The sequence below is a fragment of the Balaenoptera physalus genome, assembly GCF_965194825.1.
Source record: "Balaenoptera physalus genome assembly, chromosome: 4".
NCBI classification, from domain to species: Eukaryota; Metazoa; Chordata; class Mammalia; order Artiodactyla; family Balaenopteridae; genus Balaenoptera; species Balaenoptera physalus.
In genome coordinates this window covers 79,841,401-79,861,922 of record NC_138891.1, presented here as the reverse complement: position 1 = coordinate 79,861,922, position 20,522 = coordinate 79,841,401, and the positions used below count along the sequence as shown (strand labels likewise).

At 41.5% G+C, this 20,522-nt stretch overlaps 1 protein-coding gene across 1 annotated transcript; it reads left to right on the top strand.

Annotated features, from left to right (window-relative positions):
• Nucleotides 1-3,462: 3,462 nt before the first annotated feature.
• Nucleotides 3,463-9,911, top strand: NDUFB4 (NADH:ubiquinone oxidoreductase subunit B4). The gene is made up of 3 exons (XM_082460112.1): nucleotides 3,463-3,686; nucleotides 8,398-8,544; nucleotides 9,771-9,911. Exons 1-3 carry the CDS (start codon nucleotides 3,507-3,509, stop codon nucleotides 9,831-9,833), a joined length of 390 nt encoding a protein of 129 aa, XP_082316238.1. The 5' UTR covers nucleotides 3,463-3,506; the 3' UTR covers nucleotides 9,834-9,911.
• The last annotated feature ends 10,611 nt before the right edge of the window (nucleotides 9,912-20,522 follow it).

The following is a 20,522-nucleotide window of genomic DNA, read 5'->3' as shown; positions in this document are numbered from 1 at the left end:
ACACATTTTTATGGTCCTTACCAGGGTAGTGGAGAGGGCTCCTGTAAAGAGGGGACCTTTCATTAGCTTGAGAGTATATCCTTTGCTAACATTCAATGTTAGGACAAGATTTTAAAAAATAATAGTAATAGAGAATACTCACTAAATGTCAACTGCTGTTAATCACTGATTAATTAAATCTCTGGGCATTGGGTTTATTTTCAACCCAAAGTGAAGAGTTTATTCCCAAATATACATATGATCCTACTCAATTAAGAGAAGGAATGTTCTTCATATTGTTGCAAGCTGGAACTTATCTTCTTCTTACAGTTTCTGTATTCACCTGTCCATCTTCTGTTCCCTGAAACCCTGCCCCATTTATATAGCTTAACCACCCCTGCATATATGCACTTCTCTCCTTCTACACTTCACCACTTCATCCCCCCTCTTCCGACCAAGTACAGATACATGTATTTAGTCCCTGTAATCCAATAAATTCTGATAAATTCTATTAGGAGATTTCTTAGAGAAGTAAAAATCTTCAAAACATGAAATATACATTGATGATATGACCACCTGTAAAACTGCTGCTCACTGAAATTATTCCATCTGCTAACCCTAGTGCCTACATTCACCCCATCGAAGTCTTGGTCATCCATTTGGAAATATCCAGTTCTCGAATGCAATAGAAATCTATTGCAAATCTTGCAAAAGATGTGGAATTTCATGAAATTGATGAAAGTGATGTTGGTGAACTGCTAGATCCACATGCAAAGTTCCTAATACAGGGGGATCTTACAGCTGGACCAGGTAGCAAATGAAAAAGAGAAAAATGAATAAGAATGATGATAACACCAGTGTTTGAAAAGGAAATAATCTGGTTTCAAAGGATTAAGAGAGCCTTGGGAAAACTGGACAAAGCCCTCCAGCACTTTTGCAAATATGACCCTGCTGCAAAAAATCAAATGAGTGAAGCATAATGAGCTACATAAAAATAATGTCCCCACAAATTAACACGTGATTTATCAGAATTAGCACACAGTTGTAATTGTGACCTAAAATGTATTAAATACAAGATAAATTCATTTTCATAATTAATTGGTTGCATTGTTTCAAGCTAAAGTCCCAATCAAGTCTTTTTCTTTCACTATAGAATCTAGGTCTCCATCTTAAATAGATTCACTCTAAGATGGCCTTTTCTGGGAAAAGGAAGACCTCTTATATTCATCTCTATGTTCCCCAAACATGCACTATTGTAAGAATCCCTTCAAGAAATTGTAAAAAATACAGACTCCTGGGTTCCCCTGAAGACCAATTCTGAATCTACAAGAGCAGAACAAAACCTAGGACTTCATATTTTTAACAGTTATCTGAAGGGATCCGTATGATAATTAAGCAAATGTGGAGGGACTTCCCTGGTGGTGCAGTGGTTAAGAATCTGCCTGTCAATGTAGGGGACACGGGTTCGAGCCCTGGTCAGGGAAGATCCCACATGCCATGGAGCAACTAAGCCCGCGAGCCACAACTACTGAGCCCACGTGCCACAACTACTGAAGCCCTCACGCCTCGAGCCCATGCTCTGCAACAAGAGAAGCAACCACAATGAGAAGCCCACGCACCACAACAAAGAGTAGTCCCTGCTCGCCGCAAAACCAGACAAAAACCTGTGTGCACAGCAACGAAGACTCAACACAGCCATAAATAAATAAATAAATAAATAAATAAATAAATAAATAAATGACTTCATTAAAAAAAAAAGCAAATGTGGAGATAATCCCCTTAACTCATCCAAAACGAAATGATGTTTCTTCTCTCTGTCTCTCTCTCTCCCTCTCTTAACCTTAAAAAGTCTTTTTTTTTTAACTTTGTCAGTGGCTTGTACTCAATGTACTCTTCTTTTTTCTTTTCTTTTTTTTTTCACATGCGCTTCTTCCTAGATCAGCATCTAATCTGTTAACAAAAGGTTGTTGAAACTATCAAGGTAGTCTTTAGAATTTTCAACCTGCTCCTGCTTTTCATTTTATTTTCTTAATATGTTTAAACACCTCAGAAAAAAACAGAACTTTTTTCCCCCTGCTCCTTTAAAATGGAGTGTGAGTGATTTGTCTCAAGTTTCTTTTTTTCTACATTCCCTCAGCCTGCATTCTCCTGAGCTCACTTTGCTCTATATTCATTTGATCATTAAACTGCTTTGCAAATATTATCATATTCTGTCTGTTCTTTCTGTACTGCCTGATTGTCAGCTTCTCAGAGACAAACGTCTTGTCCTTCATTTCTTCTGTGTTTCCCCCACTGAGCCTAGAATATTGACTAAGACTGACTAGTGTGCAGTGTGCTTCATGCGGCGAGTGCTTAATAAATATTTTAAAACAGTATTAAAATGTTGAGTAAATTTGACAGCAGTGCTACTCCTCATCACTTCAAGTGCCAACACTTTCTTGGCCCCTTCTCTGCCTAGTAACCATTTCCCAGCGTACCTACATGTCCCCAGACGCTTCACCCAAGCTGATCCAGCATTCCCTGCCTGAGTTATGGAAATACTGTTTACATGTTTTCCCCTAAGGAGTATCTGACTGGTACCCAAAGACCCTGCCATACAATTTGAAGTTGCCCTTTTTCTGTGGTGATAGTGGGGAGAGGAGAAGGACAGTAGGGGTGGAGAACGTTTCCTTTTAGGTTACCCTCCTTGTTTCCCCAAATCATCTTTCACAGCAAGACACAATGCCCTTATGCTTATTTTCCTATCTCTAAGGATGTTTTTTTATTCTTAGCACCTGAAGAGTGCTAGGGATTTTACATAAGAGGTTTTAGTATTTTAACTAAGATATTGTTTCTTTGCGAGGTTTATTCAATACCATTTTTTTCTGACCTATAGTCAGGCAGGGAACACTTCTAACATCATTCTCCTATTAAACATTATTTCATGCCAATGAAAAATACTCTTCTGCTTATGTTGTATGGATCTAATATGGTAACGCACAGAAAAGCTAATTTTCTTTTTCTTGGAAGAGAAATTGTGCTTTGCAAAGTATGTTGGCATCTATTAATTATTTATTTTAATCCTCACAACAGTTTTGCTACGTGGATAGAATAGGGGTCATTATCTCCAGGATAAGGAAGAGGAAACTCCGAGAAGTTAAGTGACTTGTCGCAAGTCACAGAGATGAACCCACACTGAATCAGAATTCCACAGTCAATCCCATTTTCAGTCTCTGCCAGCTCAACTTCACATAATAAGTTCTGTATGTCAGTAGAGATACGGCTGCTAGGAAGGAGCAACAAGCGATAGATTTGGAGGGTGGTAGGGGAAGGGGGGTGGGGAAGGCGAGAAAAGTACCTTGCGCCTGCGCAGATCGCCACTAGGGGGCCAAGACCGTGAGGAAGGTTGAGGAAAGAGGCTGAACTTCTTGCTAAACTCCATCTTCAACCTCTGGCTGACGCGCAGGCGCACTGCCTCGGGACGAAGGTCAGACTGAAGAGGGCGGGCTTCGGACCGCGCAGGCGCAGTTGTGCGCCGGGTCGCCAAGATGTCGTTCCCCAAGTACAAGCCGTCGCGCCTGGCCACCCTGCCCACTACCCTCGACCCAGCTGAATACGACATATCTCCGGAAACCCGGAAGGCACAAGCCGAGCGTTTGGCCATAAGATCCCGGCTTAAACGGGAGTATCTGCTTCAGTACAACGACCCCAGCCGTCGTGGGGTCATCGTGAGTGAGGGGCCAGCGGGTGGGAATCGAGGGGCCAGAGTCGGGACGGTCCCGTCGGGCTGGGCAGCTCAGACCTGACAAGGGGGTTCACGCCGCGGGGCGGTCACCGTTCCCGAAGAGTATTTTAGACATGGATCCTCTTCCAGGCCCAGAGAGCAGGCCAGCTCATTAGCCCTTTGACCTTGGGCAGAGAGCTCGGTGGTCAAGAGGACGGGTTCTGGATTCACACCAGGCTGGGTTTGAGCCTCGGCTTGATCACTTCCCGCCTGAGTGATTTTGAAAAAGTTGTTCAACTCTGCTGCTTTGCCTCGGTTTTCCTGTCTGAAAAATGGGGATAATATAGTAATTCCTATCTTATGAGGCTGTTAGGAGGATTAAATGAGATAAGGCACGTGACCGGCCAGCACAGTGCCTGGCTTGTGATGAGTGTTCAGGAAATGGGGGTGTGTGTGTATTTTTTTAAAAGATGTTTTCCACTTTTCAGTTCACAATTATAGCAATACTGCTCTCTTTTGAAGGGTATATAGTGATTTTTCGGTTTATATCTTTTAAAGACCCAAACACCCTACAGCTTGCTGAAGCTTTGGGCTTTGGAGTCAAACGCCGAGGCAGTATGTACTAGCAAGCTATATGACTTTGTGCAATATCCCTAACCCTTCTGAACCTTAGTTTTCTAATTTTCATATATGGAAATGGTAGTACATTCTTTATAGAATCGTTGTGAGGTTAAATGAGATAGTCTGTATAACATTCCTGGCACATAATACATGCCCAGTAAACTGATAGCTATTATTATTTAAGAAGTGTGCTTTTAGATTAAAAAAGAAAAAAGACTTTTCCCAGCAGTTGCATTGGTGTTCCGTAGGAATTTTAGGAAGTTGTGAGAATTGAAAGAAATTTACAATGTGCCAGGCACTATTGAAACTCTTTCTGAATGATATTCAAATATCACAGCTATTCAAAGAGTTAAGCTCTATTACTGTCCCCATTTTACAGATGAGAAAGACTACATGGGAAGGACAAGTATGTCATAGAGTGATATACGTTAGCAAGTGATAGAGCAGAATTTGCACCATAGTCTGTGTAACCCAAAGCATCTCTTAACCATTTGGCTATACTGTCTTCAGCCAGAACCTCATTTACTTGGGAAAAGGTGAGGACAGAGACATTGATTATATACATACTCACACGATTGGGTTTGATGTGCCAGATAGTAAGATGTATTAAAAAAAAAAAAAAAAAAAAAAAAAAAGAGAGACTTTGAGTCAGACAGAGCTGAGGTTTAAACTCCAGATTTTCTTTTTTCCAGTTCTGTGACCCAGGGCAGTTATAGTTTTGCTGTGTAAAACAGGTTTTACACCAGCCTCACTGGTTGTTCTGTTAAGTAAATGAGGGCCTGACAGTTATATATTGAGCAATACATGGAAATTCTTTGCCTAATGTCTAAGAATGATTGATTTAGGGAATAAATAATTGCTTGGGATATGTTATGTACCAGGTCCTCTTTTAGATACTGCGGTAACAGTGGAGAACAAAACAGGCAAAGACTCCTGTCCTCATAAAGCTTTCTTTCCAGAGGGAAGACAAGTAATAAGTTAAAAAATTAAATCATTTAGTCTGTTAGGTAATGGGAAGTGATAAGAAGAAAAATAAAGCAAGGAAGGGGATTAGGAGTGTGTGTATGTAGTAGAAAGGGAGAGCAGCTGCAGTTTTAGAAAGGCACAGGAAAGGCCTCACTTGGAAGGTGACATTGAAGTTCTCCAAGAAGTGAGGGGAGGGAGCTAGCCATTCAGCTCTCTGGGAAAGTAACATTTTAGTCAGAGGGGACAGCAAATACGAGGGTCCTTCGACAGGAGTGTGCCTTGTTAATCCCCAAAATACTGAAGAGACCATTGTGACTAACATGGAGAAAGGTGAGGGCAGAGTAGGAAGAGATGAGATGGGAAAGTTACCTGGGACTAGATCACACCAAGCCTCATAGGCCATTGAAAGGACTTTTCTGAGTCGGGTGTCCCATAATCAGGACTTACATTTTAACAACATCTCTGGCTGCTTAGTAGAAAAGAGACTATGGGGGAGCAAAAGCAGGAGCAGGGAGGCTAGTTAGGAGCCTTTTGCAGTGATCTAATTTCTTAGTTGATGGTGGCTACAAGGGTGGTGGCAGTGGAGTTGGTAAGAAGTGGTCCGTTCTGGTTATGTATTGAAAGTAGAGCCCATCAGGTTAGCTGGCAGATTGGATATGTGGTGTAAGAGAAAGAGAGGACTCAAGGATAACGCCAAGGTTTTTGACTGAAGTGAAGAATGAAGTTGCCTTTTACCAAGATAGGGAAGAGTGTGAAAGGATCAGGGATGAAGGTGGAATCGCATATTGGCAAATCAGTTTGGGATACATCATGTTTGGCATCACATTTGCCAGTTAGACAATATGTCAGCATTGAGCAGGGAGTGGGATATTATGTCTGCAGTTCAGGGTAGAGGTCTAGGACTGGAGGCATAGTTTTGGGGAGTCATCAGCCTATAGGTGGATATTTAAAACCATGTGACCAGAGATTATCAAGGGAGTGAATGTAGATAGGAAAGACCCACAGGGTCTGAGGTCCTATATTAAGAGACTGGGAAGATAAGGAGGAAGAGAGCGAAAGAGACTAAGAGGGAATGGCCAGAGAGTTAGGAGGAAAGCCAAGCTGGTGTATGCCCTTGAAGCCAAGTGAAGAAATGATTTCAAGAAGTGGTGTTCATGGGCTTCCCTGGTGGCGCAGTGGTTGAGAACCTGCATGCCAACACAGGGGACACGGGTTCGATCCCTGGTCTGGGAAGATCCCACATGCCACGGAGCAACTAAGCCTGTGCGCCACAACTACTGAGCCCATGCGCCATAACTACTGAGGCCCACGCGCCTAGAGCCCATGCTCCGCAACAAGAGAAACCACCGCAATGAGAAGCCCATGCACTGCAACCAAGAGTGGCCCCCGCTCGCTGCAACTAGAGAAAGCCCGTGCCCGCGCGCAGCAACAAAGACCCAATGCAGCCAAAAATAAATAAATAAAATAAATTAAAAAAAAAAAAAAAAAGAAGTGGTGTTCACCATGTCACATGCTGCTGATAGTCCTTTGGACGTGGAGTGGTGTCAAAGAAGGGGAACTGTCTCCCATGGCAGGTGTTTTGGAACCTCTTTCAACAACAGTACCTCGTTCAATGAACTATGGTCATGGAGCTATTGGTATTTTTATGAAATGAAATGTCTGTTTCTGGAAGACAGATTTGGCAGACATTAGGTGTAGAGAGGTGACTGGTAGAAAATTCTGGCATGAGAGAGTCATTCAAATGCATTAATAGCAGGAAGGGATAGATACAAGAATAGATAGATGTATTTATCCTTTCAGGTAAAGGTGCTCAAATGTCCCCTTGAACCTGTATCTTGTGTCTTCGCCTTCTTTACTGTCTCTGCAAAGAGTTTGACAAACAATTTGATTTAAAATGTTACTGTGAAAGATCCAGTTTAATTATTTATGTCCTACCAATCATGACTTCTTGGTGTTGGTTAAGACCTTGAATGTTCTCCTCACAGCTTAGTATTAAAGTTTTAAAGCTGATTTCATTTGCTTATTTTTATCTATCAGTTAACTGGAGCAAATAATTTTGTAAAATCATTAGGGTATTTAGCTAATTAAATTTAATTACATATTTGGGGTAGATTTGCTATTCTTACATAGTTATTCTAGTATAAATATATTAAAATTGACAGTTACTTTTTTTCTTAACCAAGACAATCTGATTATTTTTCTTTAACAACCTTGTCCTTTCAAAAAAGTATTTTAATAATGTGAAATGTAATAATTTTGCTCTTAAAATACCAGCGAAGTCAGCTTAAAAAAATGTAAAGTTCAGAGTTAGCCTACCTCTGTCTTCCTCTTCCTGCAGTTTATTTGTAGCCTGGAAAGACCAGTGTGGGCATAGCATTAGAAAAGGTCCTGGAAACAAAGTTCACAGTATGATAGAGCATATGAAATCTGTTTGTCCTCATTGGATGTACTGTGTGGTTCTGTTCATCATACTTCGAGAAAGACAGTGAAGCCAAAAACAATCCAGAAAAGAATAGAAAAAAATGATTTTAAAAAAAGTGCCGGGCTTCCCTGGTGGCGCAGTGGTTGAGAATCTGCCTGCCAATGCAGGGGACACGGGTTCGAGCCCTGGTCTGGGAAGATCCCACATGCCGTGGAGCAACTGGGCCCGTGAGCCACAACTGCTGAGCCTGTGCGTCTGGAGCCTGTGCTCCGCAACAAGAGAGGCCGCGATGGTGAGAGGCCCGCGCACCGCGATGAAGAGTGGCCCCCGCTCGCCGCAACTAGAGAAAGCCCTCGCACAGAAACGAAGACCCAACACAGCCAAAAATAAATAAATTAATTAATAATAAAAAAAAAAGTGCCTTCTCTGACAGCTTAAAGTGACTAGGATTCTTAAATCTTAAATAAATAGGAAGCTGAAGGATGATATGAGTCTTTTAAATTCTGAACAGGATCATAAGAGAATTATTCAACAAATACTGGAAATGAAAGATCTTCTTTGAAGCTATTTAGGAATATTCAGGGTATACCCTTAACTGTAGAAGAGAACAAAGGGCATCTCTTGTGCTTCTCCACAAAAGTCCTGATGAGATTGTTTCTTAGTGTAGAACTTAATTTCCTGTATCTTTTGTTTTCATTCATTTTAGGAAGATCCTGCCTTGATTCGTTGGACCTATGCAAGATCAGCAAATGTCTATCCCAATTTCAGACCCACTCCCAAGACCTCACTTTTAGGAGCTCTGTTTGGAATTGGGCCCCTCCTCTTCTGGTATTATGTTTTCAAAACTGACAGAGTAAGTATTAGGACCTTGTGTTTGGTATCTGTGTGATAGGTTCCCTCTGTGCTGGCTGCAGCTCTCTCTCTTGATAATTCCCATCTTGTCTTTCTACTCTTCCTTCAGTTCCTCTTTTATCTTTATTCCTTTCCAACTGAGTTAGAACAGGAAGTTTCAATTATATGTTTAGTTTTATTGCTTTATTATTTCATCTCATATAGAAATATACTTTCTTATAAACTACGATTGTCTCTGGGTCTTTCAAATTTAATTTAATGGCTATTCTAGAATTTAAAGTAATGAATTGGTCACTTTAAATATCTAAAACTTGAACTTAGCTCATGAAAGAGTTTTCCTGTTGTGTTTTATTATTTTTTTTATTTATTTTTGTTTTCCTGATGTGTTTAAGATTAGGTAAGGAAATTATAATGTGTATATTAAGCAAGAGAATATAGAAATAACTTAAAAAGTTAATTTCTTTTTTCTCATTAGATGTGCAGAAGTTAACCTTTTCTATTCTGATTAATCTTTAGATGTTATCTTTGCCAATTTTTATATTTAGTTTATTTTGTTTGCTTTTAAAAGAGATGTTTATTGGGTTAAGTATTAGCAGAATACATATATCACTTAGTATGCTCCCTGTCGGCATGAATTCCAGTTATGTAGGTCACATTTTGTGAATTAATGTTAAAATATATTAATACTCCAACAACAGAAAAGCCAAAGCAGCCTGTGGTGGGGCTCACTGCCACCAGAGGCCTGGGTATGTGACTGCACAGAAAGCCAAGCTAATCTTTGACACTAGACCACTCTGATACTAGGTCCCCAACCCAGCCCCCAGGCCTCATGTTCCATCTACACTGGAGCCCATCCATGTAGCTCTGCCTTAAACTGGCCAGTCCACTCTCCTGGAGTGTATATATTTTGATTATCTGATAAATTATTGCTTAACAGAAAGGTAGGCCACACTTACCTAGAAGGTATTTACATTTTGCTTTCAGTGTATGCTATTTAGTGGGATAATATAATTCTACTTACTAAAATATAGGTGTTTTTCAATAGGAGTGTTTTCTTATTGTCCCTTTATTTCTTCAGATTATTCCTCGCTTATACTCTGTAGGCTTTAGACAGTAGGGGATTGTAATTAGTCTGGGAGTGTTTCATTCCTGTTTTTCAGAGCTATATCATGAATTGTGCCAGAATGCATTGTTTTTAATGTACTTTTTTTTTTTCTGTCTATACAGGATAGGAAAGAAAAACTTATCCGGGAAGGAAAATTGGATCGAACATTTAACATCTCATATTAAGTCTGGCAATGATGACTATATGTACTGTTGTTTAAATGAGTCTATTAATCATTAAAAAGTTTTTCTTTCTTAATATTACTTTGATTCAACAAACATTTGCTGGACATTGTAGAATCCCTATTTCGTAAGAGTTCACAGTTTAATGAAGAAACAGATTCATGTTCATTCATTCAGTCATTCAACAAATGAGTGTCTGCTATGAACCAGGCATTGTGCTATTGTGCTCAGATTATAGCAGTCAACAGGACAACTTAGGCCCTGTGCTTAAGGAGTACACACTCTGACAACTGTTTATTCAACAGTTATTATTTGAGTGCTTATTACTACTTAAAACCTAAGCTGTCGTCTGGCTCCAGCCCCAGTGGTAAATGCAGCAGAACAGTTACAACCTTATGGTTTAAAAAAAAAAAGATAGCGATTCAGGAAAGTGATGTTGGCAAGCTGATGAAGAAGCAGTTCTGTCTAGGGAGATGGCATTTGATTTAGGCTCTGGAGATCACAGGGGCTGACAGAGCAGAATAGGAGCACAAAAGGGCAAGGTGTGTTGGCTATGGCTAGATTGGGGGCCACTGCTGGGTGAGAAGACAGGGAGGGTGGAGGCCATGCTGAAGAACAGGTAAAATGGTATAGAGCATGGGCTTTGAAGGTCAGATCTGGTCTAGAATCTTAGCTTGAGTTTACCAGGCCCCCCTTTCATCATCTATGGCATGGAGATAGTAATGCCTACTACCTCATAAGGTCATAAAGATGAAAATGAAGTAACAGAGTATTGCTCAATAAAAGCTACCCCATGCTTTGTAGTTTAGTCTTGAAACAGTAGGGTGACAATTTCATCTATGAAGACAAAGTAAAATCAAGTGCTATAGGAAGAACAGCATGCTCTGTGGGGCTGCCTTACATGAGTATATTGCTTTTAACTTTCAAAGCATATTCACAACTATTGTCTCATTTGATCCTTGTGTGAGCCTGGAGTACCCCAAAATGCAGAGCCTGAGAGAAAAGCTTGTATGTAGATAGTTTATGTTAGGAAGTGATCTGAAAGAACAGGTGGGAGACTGCTCAGAGTGAAACAGGCTGAGGGAAAACCCAATGCTGTATAGCATTTTACCTGTGTTCTTCAGCATGGCCTCCACCCTCCCTGTCTTCTCACCCAACAGTGGCCCCCATTCTAGCAGTAGCCAACACACCTTGCCCTTTTGTGCTCCTATTCTGCTCTGTCAGCCCCTGTGATCTTCAGAGCCCAAACTGTGCTCTTGGCCCGTTGCCTCTGGGAGTAATGGGCTTAATTCCTATAGGGGCGTTCTGAGGAGCTCTGTGGAATGGACACAGAATTTTACCCCCAGACACGGAAAAAGTGAATATTTACGTACTAGCTCTTCTCCCTCTTGGTCCAGAGTTATCTCATGCAGTTAATTCCCTTGTACTCCCAGGTATGGGCATGCCTCAGACTGGCTGACTGGGTTCTTACTGGCATCTCGTGGAGGAGGAAGCATAGGGCAGAAAGCAGGTGGTGTGCTGTGCAGCTGGGGTGAAGTATTGTCAGGTCACACCTGCAGGCAAATGAGAGCTGCAGCAGCAACTGGAGTAAAAAGATGGACTGAGAGGAAGTGAGGCACGCACAAGAGGTATACTATTTCCTCATCCACTCCATGTACTGCTTGGGTCTGTGCACACATTGAATCTAATCTGCAATGTATCATTCAGGGTGGTAGTCAGGTACAGTCTAACAGGAGGGTTAGTGGAACAAGCTACAGTCTACACAGCTGTGACTGATCTGAGGCCCTAGCTGATAATCTTCATTTCCCCCCCACTGTACATTTCCCTTCTCTTGGCCATAACTTTTGCAGATCTAGGTTGCTTGCCTGAGTCACCAGGACCTTCATTTCCAAAGGCCAGAACCTTAGTTACTCTAGCATCATCAGATGCTTTGTTGCAGCAACTGCCTGTTTACAGTTATCACTGGACATGAAAGCTCCAAGATAAGCCAGTGAATCCCTTGGGTGCCAGGCATATCCCTTTCTGCCCCCGTTGTGTAGCAGCAACCCTAGCTCCTTGTAATCAAGGTCACTTAGTGCTGCCAGTGTGAAAACCTTTTCTTTTTTTTCTTTTTGTCTGCTGTTTCCCAGGTACAAGAAGACCCAAATGGCCAGGAGATAGTCATAGCTTCAAATTAAAGTGAAATCCTGTTACACTGTGATTTATAATAAATATATATTCGGTCTTTGTTTCTGGCACAAAGCTTCTAAAACCCTTGGGATTTCCTAAGTGATGAAACAGATAAAGGTATCTTTTGTTACATTAATGAGGTGAGTTTTGGGCCACACCTAAGGATGGGGGCTGGCTGCCTGGAGAACCAACCATGTGATTAGAGAGTTGGAACTTTCAGTCCCACCCCTGCTTAACCTTTATCTCCCTGCTCTGCTACTTACTGGTGAAGTGACCTGGAATGTATTTAAATTCTGTGTTTCCTTATCTTTAAAATGGATAAACTAGTAAAACTTAAATTGTTATTAAACTCATTGTTTAATGAGTTATTACTTAACAAAATATTTAGAACAGTGGCATAGATTCAGGTCTCAGTGAGTGTTTACTATTATTATTATTTTTTTGGCTGCATCAGGTCTTCCTTGCTGCGCACAGGCTTTCTTTAGGTGCGGTGAGCAGGGGCTGCTCTTTGTTGCGGTGCGTGGGCTTCTCATTCCGTGGCTTCTGTTGTTGCGGAGCACGGGCTCTAGGCGCGCGCGGGCTTCAGTAGTTGTGGCTCACAGGCTCTAGAGCGCAGGCTCAGTAGTTGTGGCGCACGGGCTTAGTTGCTCTGTGGCATGTGGGATCTTCCTGGACCAGGGCTTGAACCCACATCCCCTGCATTGTCAGGCGGATTCTTAGCCACTGTGCCACCAGGGAAGCCCCTATTATTATTTTTAAACCTAATTAATGAAAATGTTTTAATTTGCATTTCATTTGTTATTGAAGGATAACTTTTTTCATATATTTTTGTCCATTTATGTTTATTTTGTTATTTACTTGCTCAAATCCACTGCCCAATTTTTCTGATGTAAAACGTCTTTTTTTTCTTAATGATTTTAAGACTTAACCAAGGTAAATTAAAGATGTTAATCCTTGGGCTTCCCTGGTGGTTAATCCGCCTGCAATGCAGGGGACACAGGTTTGAGCCCTGGTCCGGGAAGCTCCCACATGCTGCAGAGCAACTAAGCCCATGTGCCACAACTACTGAGCCTGCATGCTGCAACTACTGAAGCCCATGCGTCTAGAGCCCACACTCCGCAACAAGAGAAGCCACTGCAGTGAGAAGCCCGCGCATCACAACGAAGAGTAGCCCCCACTCGCCACAACTAGAGAAAGCCCTCGCACAGAAATGAAGATCCAACACAGCCAAAAATAAATAAATTTTTTAAAATAATAAATAAATAAATAAATAAAGATATTAATTCTTGATTATACCAATCTTCTTTCCTCAAGAGTTGTTTTAGTACACCTCAGTAACAGGAAAAACATTTACAGTATATCTTTTGTGTCTAAACTTTGAAAGAAGGCAATACCCAGAGAGGCATAGGCAGAATTTTTTAAACACTTTTTTAACATGGAGAATTATTGAGCATTGTGTTCTTAAGAGTTTAATCAATTTCAAAAGATTTTTCATCACCATGAACAGTGCCCCAAATCACACTCAGAAGTGATCTGGTGAGAACACCAATTACCTCATCTGAGCACTCAGTGCTGCCATTTGTCTGACTGATGCTGCTAGGGGTACTGGGCACAGAAGCCCACACCACTAATCTGCTTCTGTTGGCCCAAGAACTCAAGTTTGTTACAAGTACAGCCGCTGGAAAGAGTTCCTCAAGGCCGCTGTATCTTCCCATCACTTGCTGCTAAGTCCAGGGCATCTGATTGACTGAGCCTAGGTTATGTGTGTGAGTTCTAGCTGCAAGGGAGACTGAAAAAGCAAACATGTAGTATGTTCAGCTCTAAAGCAGGTAAGGAATTCCCAAACATAAAGTGGTTCAAATGCTGAGCATCCAAAAATTGATAGTTATATACTGAGGAAGGTAACCAGGAACAACATCATAAAGCCTTTATCACAGGTAAGGAATTTAGACTTCAACCTGATGACAGTGGGAGCCTTTGAAGGTGTTAAGCAGGAGTAACCTTATTGAATTTGCACTCCTGGAAGATCCTTCTGGATCCTGGAGGAACATCTTGGGGTAGGAGAGGCTGGAGGATGACTAGTAACCAGGCTGTTGTAAGACTTCAGGCCAGAAATTATTTTCAGTTTTTGAGACAGCTCTCAGTGCAGAACAAAGCAGCCCCTGCCGATCCCAGGATGACTTATTTAGATGTGAACTTGTCGAAAGCTTTATGAAAGTCTAAATATATTATCTCTGTTAGTTCCCCTTTAGGCACATGCATGAGAAGTCAGTGTTCTTAATAATTCCTTATCCTTGTATGACATCCCTTCCTCTCTCTGGAACAATATTGCTTCTCTAACAGGGTGGTTTGTTTAAGTACTATGTCTTTTTACCCTTTATTATGGATCCTGCCTGGAGAAAAAGATTATTCATGCTCTGATCAAAATCCCCTTGAGTCCAGTCCCTGATTTCTTTTTCTTTTTCTTCTTTCTCACTCCTGGCACACAGTCTTCTCATAACTTTGGGGAAGATACAGGGTATTGATTATCTCTACAGTCTTCAGGATCGTTAATGGGGTATTTGAAGAGATTAGAGATCTGAACAAGAAACTGTCTTGATCAAATATGTGTGATTTAAAAATATGAACAACACTTTAAAATTAGTAAAAACATAATCCTATGAAAACATTCAAAGATTCTGAATTTTCAAAGCTTCCAGGGCCACTTTCTACCTTTGTGTGAACAAACAGAATTTTATCATGTTTCTATTATAGGACCCATTTGTACCTATAACTATGATTGTAATACATCCGATAGTTCCCTCTCTGGCTGCCTTGTTTACTGCCGTTTCTCTAGCTGAGCTAGAGATGACTCCTTCTGCTGATAACCACTGTGGCCTGGACAGTGTCATCTACCTGGAGACCCTTTATCATCCCAAGAAGGTGCAGTAAGCATTAATCGTATGGCCAAGTTTCAGGATTTATAGGATTAAAGTCAAGCTGAAAGTCTGGCATCTGATCTCTGAATGTCCCTGGAGATGGATGGCTGGTGAAACATCTGAGATTTCTGGAGCAAACGCACTAAAGTTCAAATTCATTTCCCCCATAATCACAAGGAGTATCATCTTATCAGATTAAAGTCAGTTCTTATCACCAATTGCATTTAAATCATTCATCCCTTATTTAATAATTAGGCTCTGGAAAAATCTTGGGGGTGGGGGAGAGAGGCAACTTGGCTGAGGCTGCTCCAGAAATCATTACAGGAGGGATTCAAGGACTGCAGTCTGATATAAAATTGTGGGTAGGAGGAAAAGGTGAGAGGGGACTTCTCTTGAAACTACATTTGCACAGTTAAGCACTTTTTTCTGCTTACATTATATGTTTCACATCAATTAAAAACAAAGTTTTCTAAAGAGGGTTTTATTCTTTATGTGAGATGGAGACGGCATCAAAGAGTAGTAGTATTATTTTATATGGAGTGGCTTGGGTGAGGGTAGATGGAGATGGAGGGTTTCAGTAACCCCGGTGCCATGTACTAGAAGCTGGATGGGCAGCTTCTCCAAAATTATGCTCTGCAGGAGTGGCACAGAAGCAGTTTGGTCCCATCAGGGAGTTTGGGAGGAGAGACAAGTGCAGGCCACAAGGAAAATGAGCTGCTGTTGGTCTGCAGGTACTGGGGATGGTTAGTCTCCTGGAGCCACTGGGATAGAGGAGCCTGTGTCCTGCTGAATTCTAGTAGGACACTGGCCATCAGGTCTCCTGTGTGTGTGTGTGTGTGTGTGTGGTGTTTTTTTTTTTTTTTTTTTTTTTTGAGAAAGAGGCGCTTTATTGGGAAGAGAGCACTGCACATGACCAACATACAAAGAGAGCCAGATGGGAATCCTACACATCATGCTCAAAAGGTACTCAGGATGCTGTGCTAATGAAGGTCAACTGGAACATGGACTCCTAGGCAACTTCCCCAACCTCACACCTCTGAGGGGTCAGGACACTTCCAACCTTTTCCTGGAAGGCAACTGTGGTCCACTAGAGATAGAGCCCCTAAGGAGTGCCTTCTTGTTTTTCATAAAGAACATTTTCTTTAGACTTTCTGAAGTCTTCATTCGTTACTTTCATTCTACGTTCTCTCAAGGCCATCAGGCCAGCTTCTGTACAGATTGCCTTGATGTCGGCACCAGAGAGGTCATCTTTAGCCATGATCAAGTCGTCCAGGGTTACATCATCGGCTAGTGTCATCCTGCTCGTTTTCTGTGTTGATCAAATACTTACTGAGCCCCGGTCATTTACTAAGCACTAAGGATACTAATCTGAAGATACAGCTTCTTCTTGGAGAAACTCACAATGGAGAAAAATAATTACAGCAGTCAACGCTTATTACTTTTTACTAAGCTAAAGTAAGGGCTTTACACACCTCCCAACATATCTTAAAACTCATTAAAATCAGACCTTAAATCTCATCATCATAAAATTTTGAGAGGTTAAATAATTTGCTTGAGTCCTCTAGCTAATAAGGGCTGAGACAGAACTTAAATCTGGGCAGGCTGACTCCAGAGAGCATATCTTTGAAAGCGATAAAGACTGATGTTGTGTGGAGCCCAATACTGAGAAAGGACACTTAATCTAGCCTGGAGGGATTAAGAGATGGTGCCTTCAAGAACAGGGACCCCCCATGTGCACTTTTCTAGCACATTCACAGGTATATAGTTAGAGCTGGAAGGATCTTTAAAGATCTGCTAGTCTCACAGCCTAACTCTATAGGAAAGGTTTGGATAGGAGAAACAACTTGTCCAGTTCTTCAAGAACCCTGATAAAGACCTCTCATTCATTTCTGGTGGGAATGTAAAATGGTACAGTCACTTCGGCAGTTTGTCAGTATCAGTTTCCTACAAAACTAAACATACTTTTACCACATGATCCAGGAATCATGCTCCTTGGTAGTTACCAAAAGGAGTTGAAAACTTATGCCTACACAGAAACCTGCATCTGGATGTTTATAGCAGCTTAATTCATAATGGCCATAACCTGGAAGCAACCAAGGGAGGGATGAATAGACAGAGGACAGAGGATTTTTAGGACAGTGAAACTACTCTGTAGGACACTGTGAGGGTAGATACATGTTATTATATTTGTCCAAACCCACAGAATGTACAATGCCAAGAGTGAACCCTAATGTAAACTATGGGTTTTTGGTGACAATCGTGTGTCAATGTAGGTTCCTCTGTTGTAAAAAATATACCACTCTGGTGGGGGATATTGATAATGCGGGAGGCCATGCATGACTGAAGGCAGAGGGTATTTGGGAAATCTCTGTACCTTCCCCTCAATTTTGCCATGAACCTAAAACTGCTCTAAAAAAATAGTCTATTTAAAAAAAAAAAAAAAAAAAAAAAGGGACTTCTCTGGTGGCGCAGTGGTTAAGAATCCACCTCCCAATGCAGGGAATGTGTGTTCGATCCCTAGTCAGGGAACTAGATCCCACATGCATGCTGCAGCTAAGAGTTCACATGCCACAACTAAGGATCCCGTGAGTCACATCTGAGGAGCCCGCCGGCTGCAACTAAGGAGCCCGCCTGCCGCAACTAAGACCTGGCACAACCAAAATAAATAAATAAAATTTTAAAAAGTTAAAATTAAAAAAATAAAAGAAACCCTGCTAATTTGAGGATCAGTATTCTAGGTTTTGATTAAGTCCTACTGCTCTGATTGTCCGTGTCACCTGTTTGTGATTAGAAATGAGACTGTCGGGACAATTGAGACAACTGCCAGCCAACCTCCTTACCCTGTATAAAAAGAAGACATGAAAAGCCATTTTGTCACCAGCAAAGCCCACTGGGGTCCTGGGAAAAATAAGATGGAATCTAGGTGATAATTTAAGGTCTAAACCTCTTCTCTTGTGCTTAGTCTAGTTTCACTTGCCCACAGGGGCCCGAGTGCAGAGGCCTTGCACCTAACACATCCGATTAGAGTTCCTGGGGCAGAACAGCTGTGCCTGACACCTCAGTTCAAGATGACCACGTGCTGTGTGAAGAGGTGCTGCGGCCTGAAGTGCCGGGAACAGCACAACTGCGCATGACCCTCAAGAACTCCGCTGCCCCTCCCTCCGCAGATGAGAGCCCTATAAAGCAGCCCCTCCGGTTGCCTGTCCCAGAGAGAGCGTGTGCTCTAGGGCTCGAGCTCGCATCTCCATTCTTTGATCAAAGAATAAAGTTTTCCTTTGCTTCTGAACTGAACTTGGTCTTGTTCTATTAGCTCCAACGACACTGGCAAAAGGACCTTTGTTGGGGACCAACCCGGGAAGGTTGGTAACAATTTTAATAAGGATGTATTTGGAGAGAAACTAGGCAGATGTTTGGAGCATTTTCTGTGTAAAGCAAGTATCAGTAGATTTATCTCTTCTTGGGGCTGTGAGAGTGAAAATATTTGATTCAACACCAACACTTCCCATGTTATTCTTGCCAAATTTCCACAAGAAGGTATCCATGGCAGGCAGTAGTTGTTGCCCACCAATACTCACTCTCCTTTTTCTTCTAATAGAACCCTTATTTGTTCAGGAGGGTGGTGGAAGTCCCTTTATCTCAGGGAGGGTGGGCATGACCCCACGCCCAGGGAATGAACCTGGGATTGGTCTAAGGGTGGACATGTGACCCAGTTCTGCACATGAGACGTAAGAGAAATCTACTGGGGAGGGCTTCCTTCCCTCAATAAAAGACATTTCCCAAGGAGAAATCTTTCTGTCCCTTCACCCTTTTGCTTTCCTCCCTTCCCCTGACCTAGAACATGGAAGTGAGATGAAGATAAGACAATATCCCAGAATAGCAGAGCAGAAAACCAGAATGAACTTGGTTCCAGGATAACTTCGTGTTATCATTGTCCTTGTCCTGACCTGCCAACCGCAGACTTCTTTTTTGAAATAAAGTCCTAGTTGTTAAGCTAATGTTAGATTTTCAGTTACAGTTGAATGCACTCAATTGATACCATGTCCTTTTATTAAGAGAAGTGGTGTTGTAAAATATACCTGTCCTTTAGATTTTAATTTTATTTATAAAATAAGGGCAGTAAATGCTCATTAATGAGTGAAATTGCCCCATTTGTTAAATTTCTATTCCAGGAACTGTATAGAATTGCATACACTTGTTTTTTTTTTTTTTTAATTTTTAAATTTTATTTATTTATTTATTTATGGCTGCGTTGGGTCTTCGTTTCTGTGCGAGGGCTTCCTCTAGTTGCGGCAAGCGGGGGCCACTCTTCATCGCGGTGCGCGGGCCTCTCACTATCGTGGCCTCTCTTGTTGCGGAGCACAGGCTCCAGACGCGCAGGCTCAGTAATTGTGGCTCACGGGGCCAGTTGCTCCACGGCACGTGGGATCCTCCCAGACCAGGGCTCGAACCCGCGTCCCCTGCACCGGCAGGCAGACTCTCAACCACTGTGCCACCACGGAAGCCCCTACACTTGTTTTTTTTATGAGGTATCACTGTTAATAGTGCTGTAGTGAGTTGTGTCAAAGCTTCTGATATAAGTTTAGATTTAAAAAACCTAGAGTAGGCTAATTAGAGTCCAAAGGCCCACATGATTAGGCAAGATTCTTCAGGAAAAGCTCTGTAGTTAGTCATAGGTGAGCTACTTATATCAAAGCCATTTTAGATTCTGTCTTAATTTTCACTTTAATTGAGCTATTAATGTGCACTGTTGAGATCTTAAATTGAACTTCAATATGGTTTTCTTGTTTTAAGACCTAAAAGATGACAAAAAGAAGGCAGTATATATTTTAAATTTTCCACACTTTGGGCTTCTGTTACTTATTGCATTAGAAGAGTACATGCCTTTCTCCTCAGCTAAAGGCTAGTTATTTAGGGACAAGGACCTTGGCTTACTCATTCCAGTGTATCCTACAGTAGGTCACACAATAGCTTCTCTGAGGCAGGAACTAATAAGTATTCACTGAGTCACCATAGCAACAATAAACTATAACAATAATAATAGCTAAATTTGCCTATGCTCACTATGTGCCAAAAGCAGTGTGGGTGCTTTCAATGCAGGCTCTCATTTAACCCCCACCAAATCCTTGTGAAATAAATAATTTCCTTCTTACAAATGAGGAAGGTGAGGTTTAGAGAGGTTAAGTCACTTGCTCAAACTCATTCAGCTATAAGCACAGTCTGGATTCTAGAGTCTGAATTCCTCATGAAGTAGGTACTATCATTATCCACATTTTACAGCTGAGGAAATAGAGGCTCAGAAAAATTGATAACTCACTTAGGGTCACACAGCTAATAAGTGGTAGAGCCTGGATTTGAACCCAGGCATTCTGGCTTTATCATCTGTCCTCTTAATTATGTACGACACTGACTCACAAAAGGATACATTTTGGACATACTTCAGATTTGTCATGCGATTATATAAAGTTGATTATATTAAATTGAAGGCTAGCTGATTACTAAATGTAACAAAGAAGTTTAAATGTCAGGTCTCAAGCTCCCCCGCACCTTTTTTTCATTTTAGTAGTAAAATATCTTTCCAGAAGGACAGAACTTCCTTCAAACCCAG

Excerpts from the sequence above, each read along its gene's own strand:
- NDUFB4 (XM_082460112.1), top strand. The coding sequence starts at position 3,507 with ATGTCGTTCCCCAAGTACAAGCCGTCGCGCCTGGCCACCCTGCCCACT. Across the intron at positions 3,687-8,397 it reads CCAGCCGTCGTGGGGTCATC|GAAGATCCTGCCTTGATTCG; the intron begins GTGAGTGAGGGG and ends CATTCATTTTAG. Across the intron at positions 8,545-9,770 it reads ATGTTTTCAAAACTGACAGA|GATAGGAAAGAAAAACTTAT; the intron begins GTAAGTATTAGG and ends CTGTCTATACAG.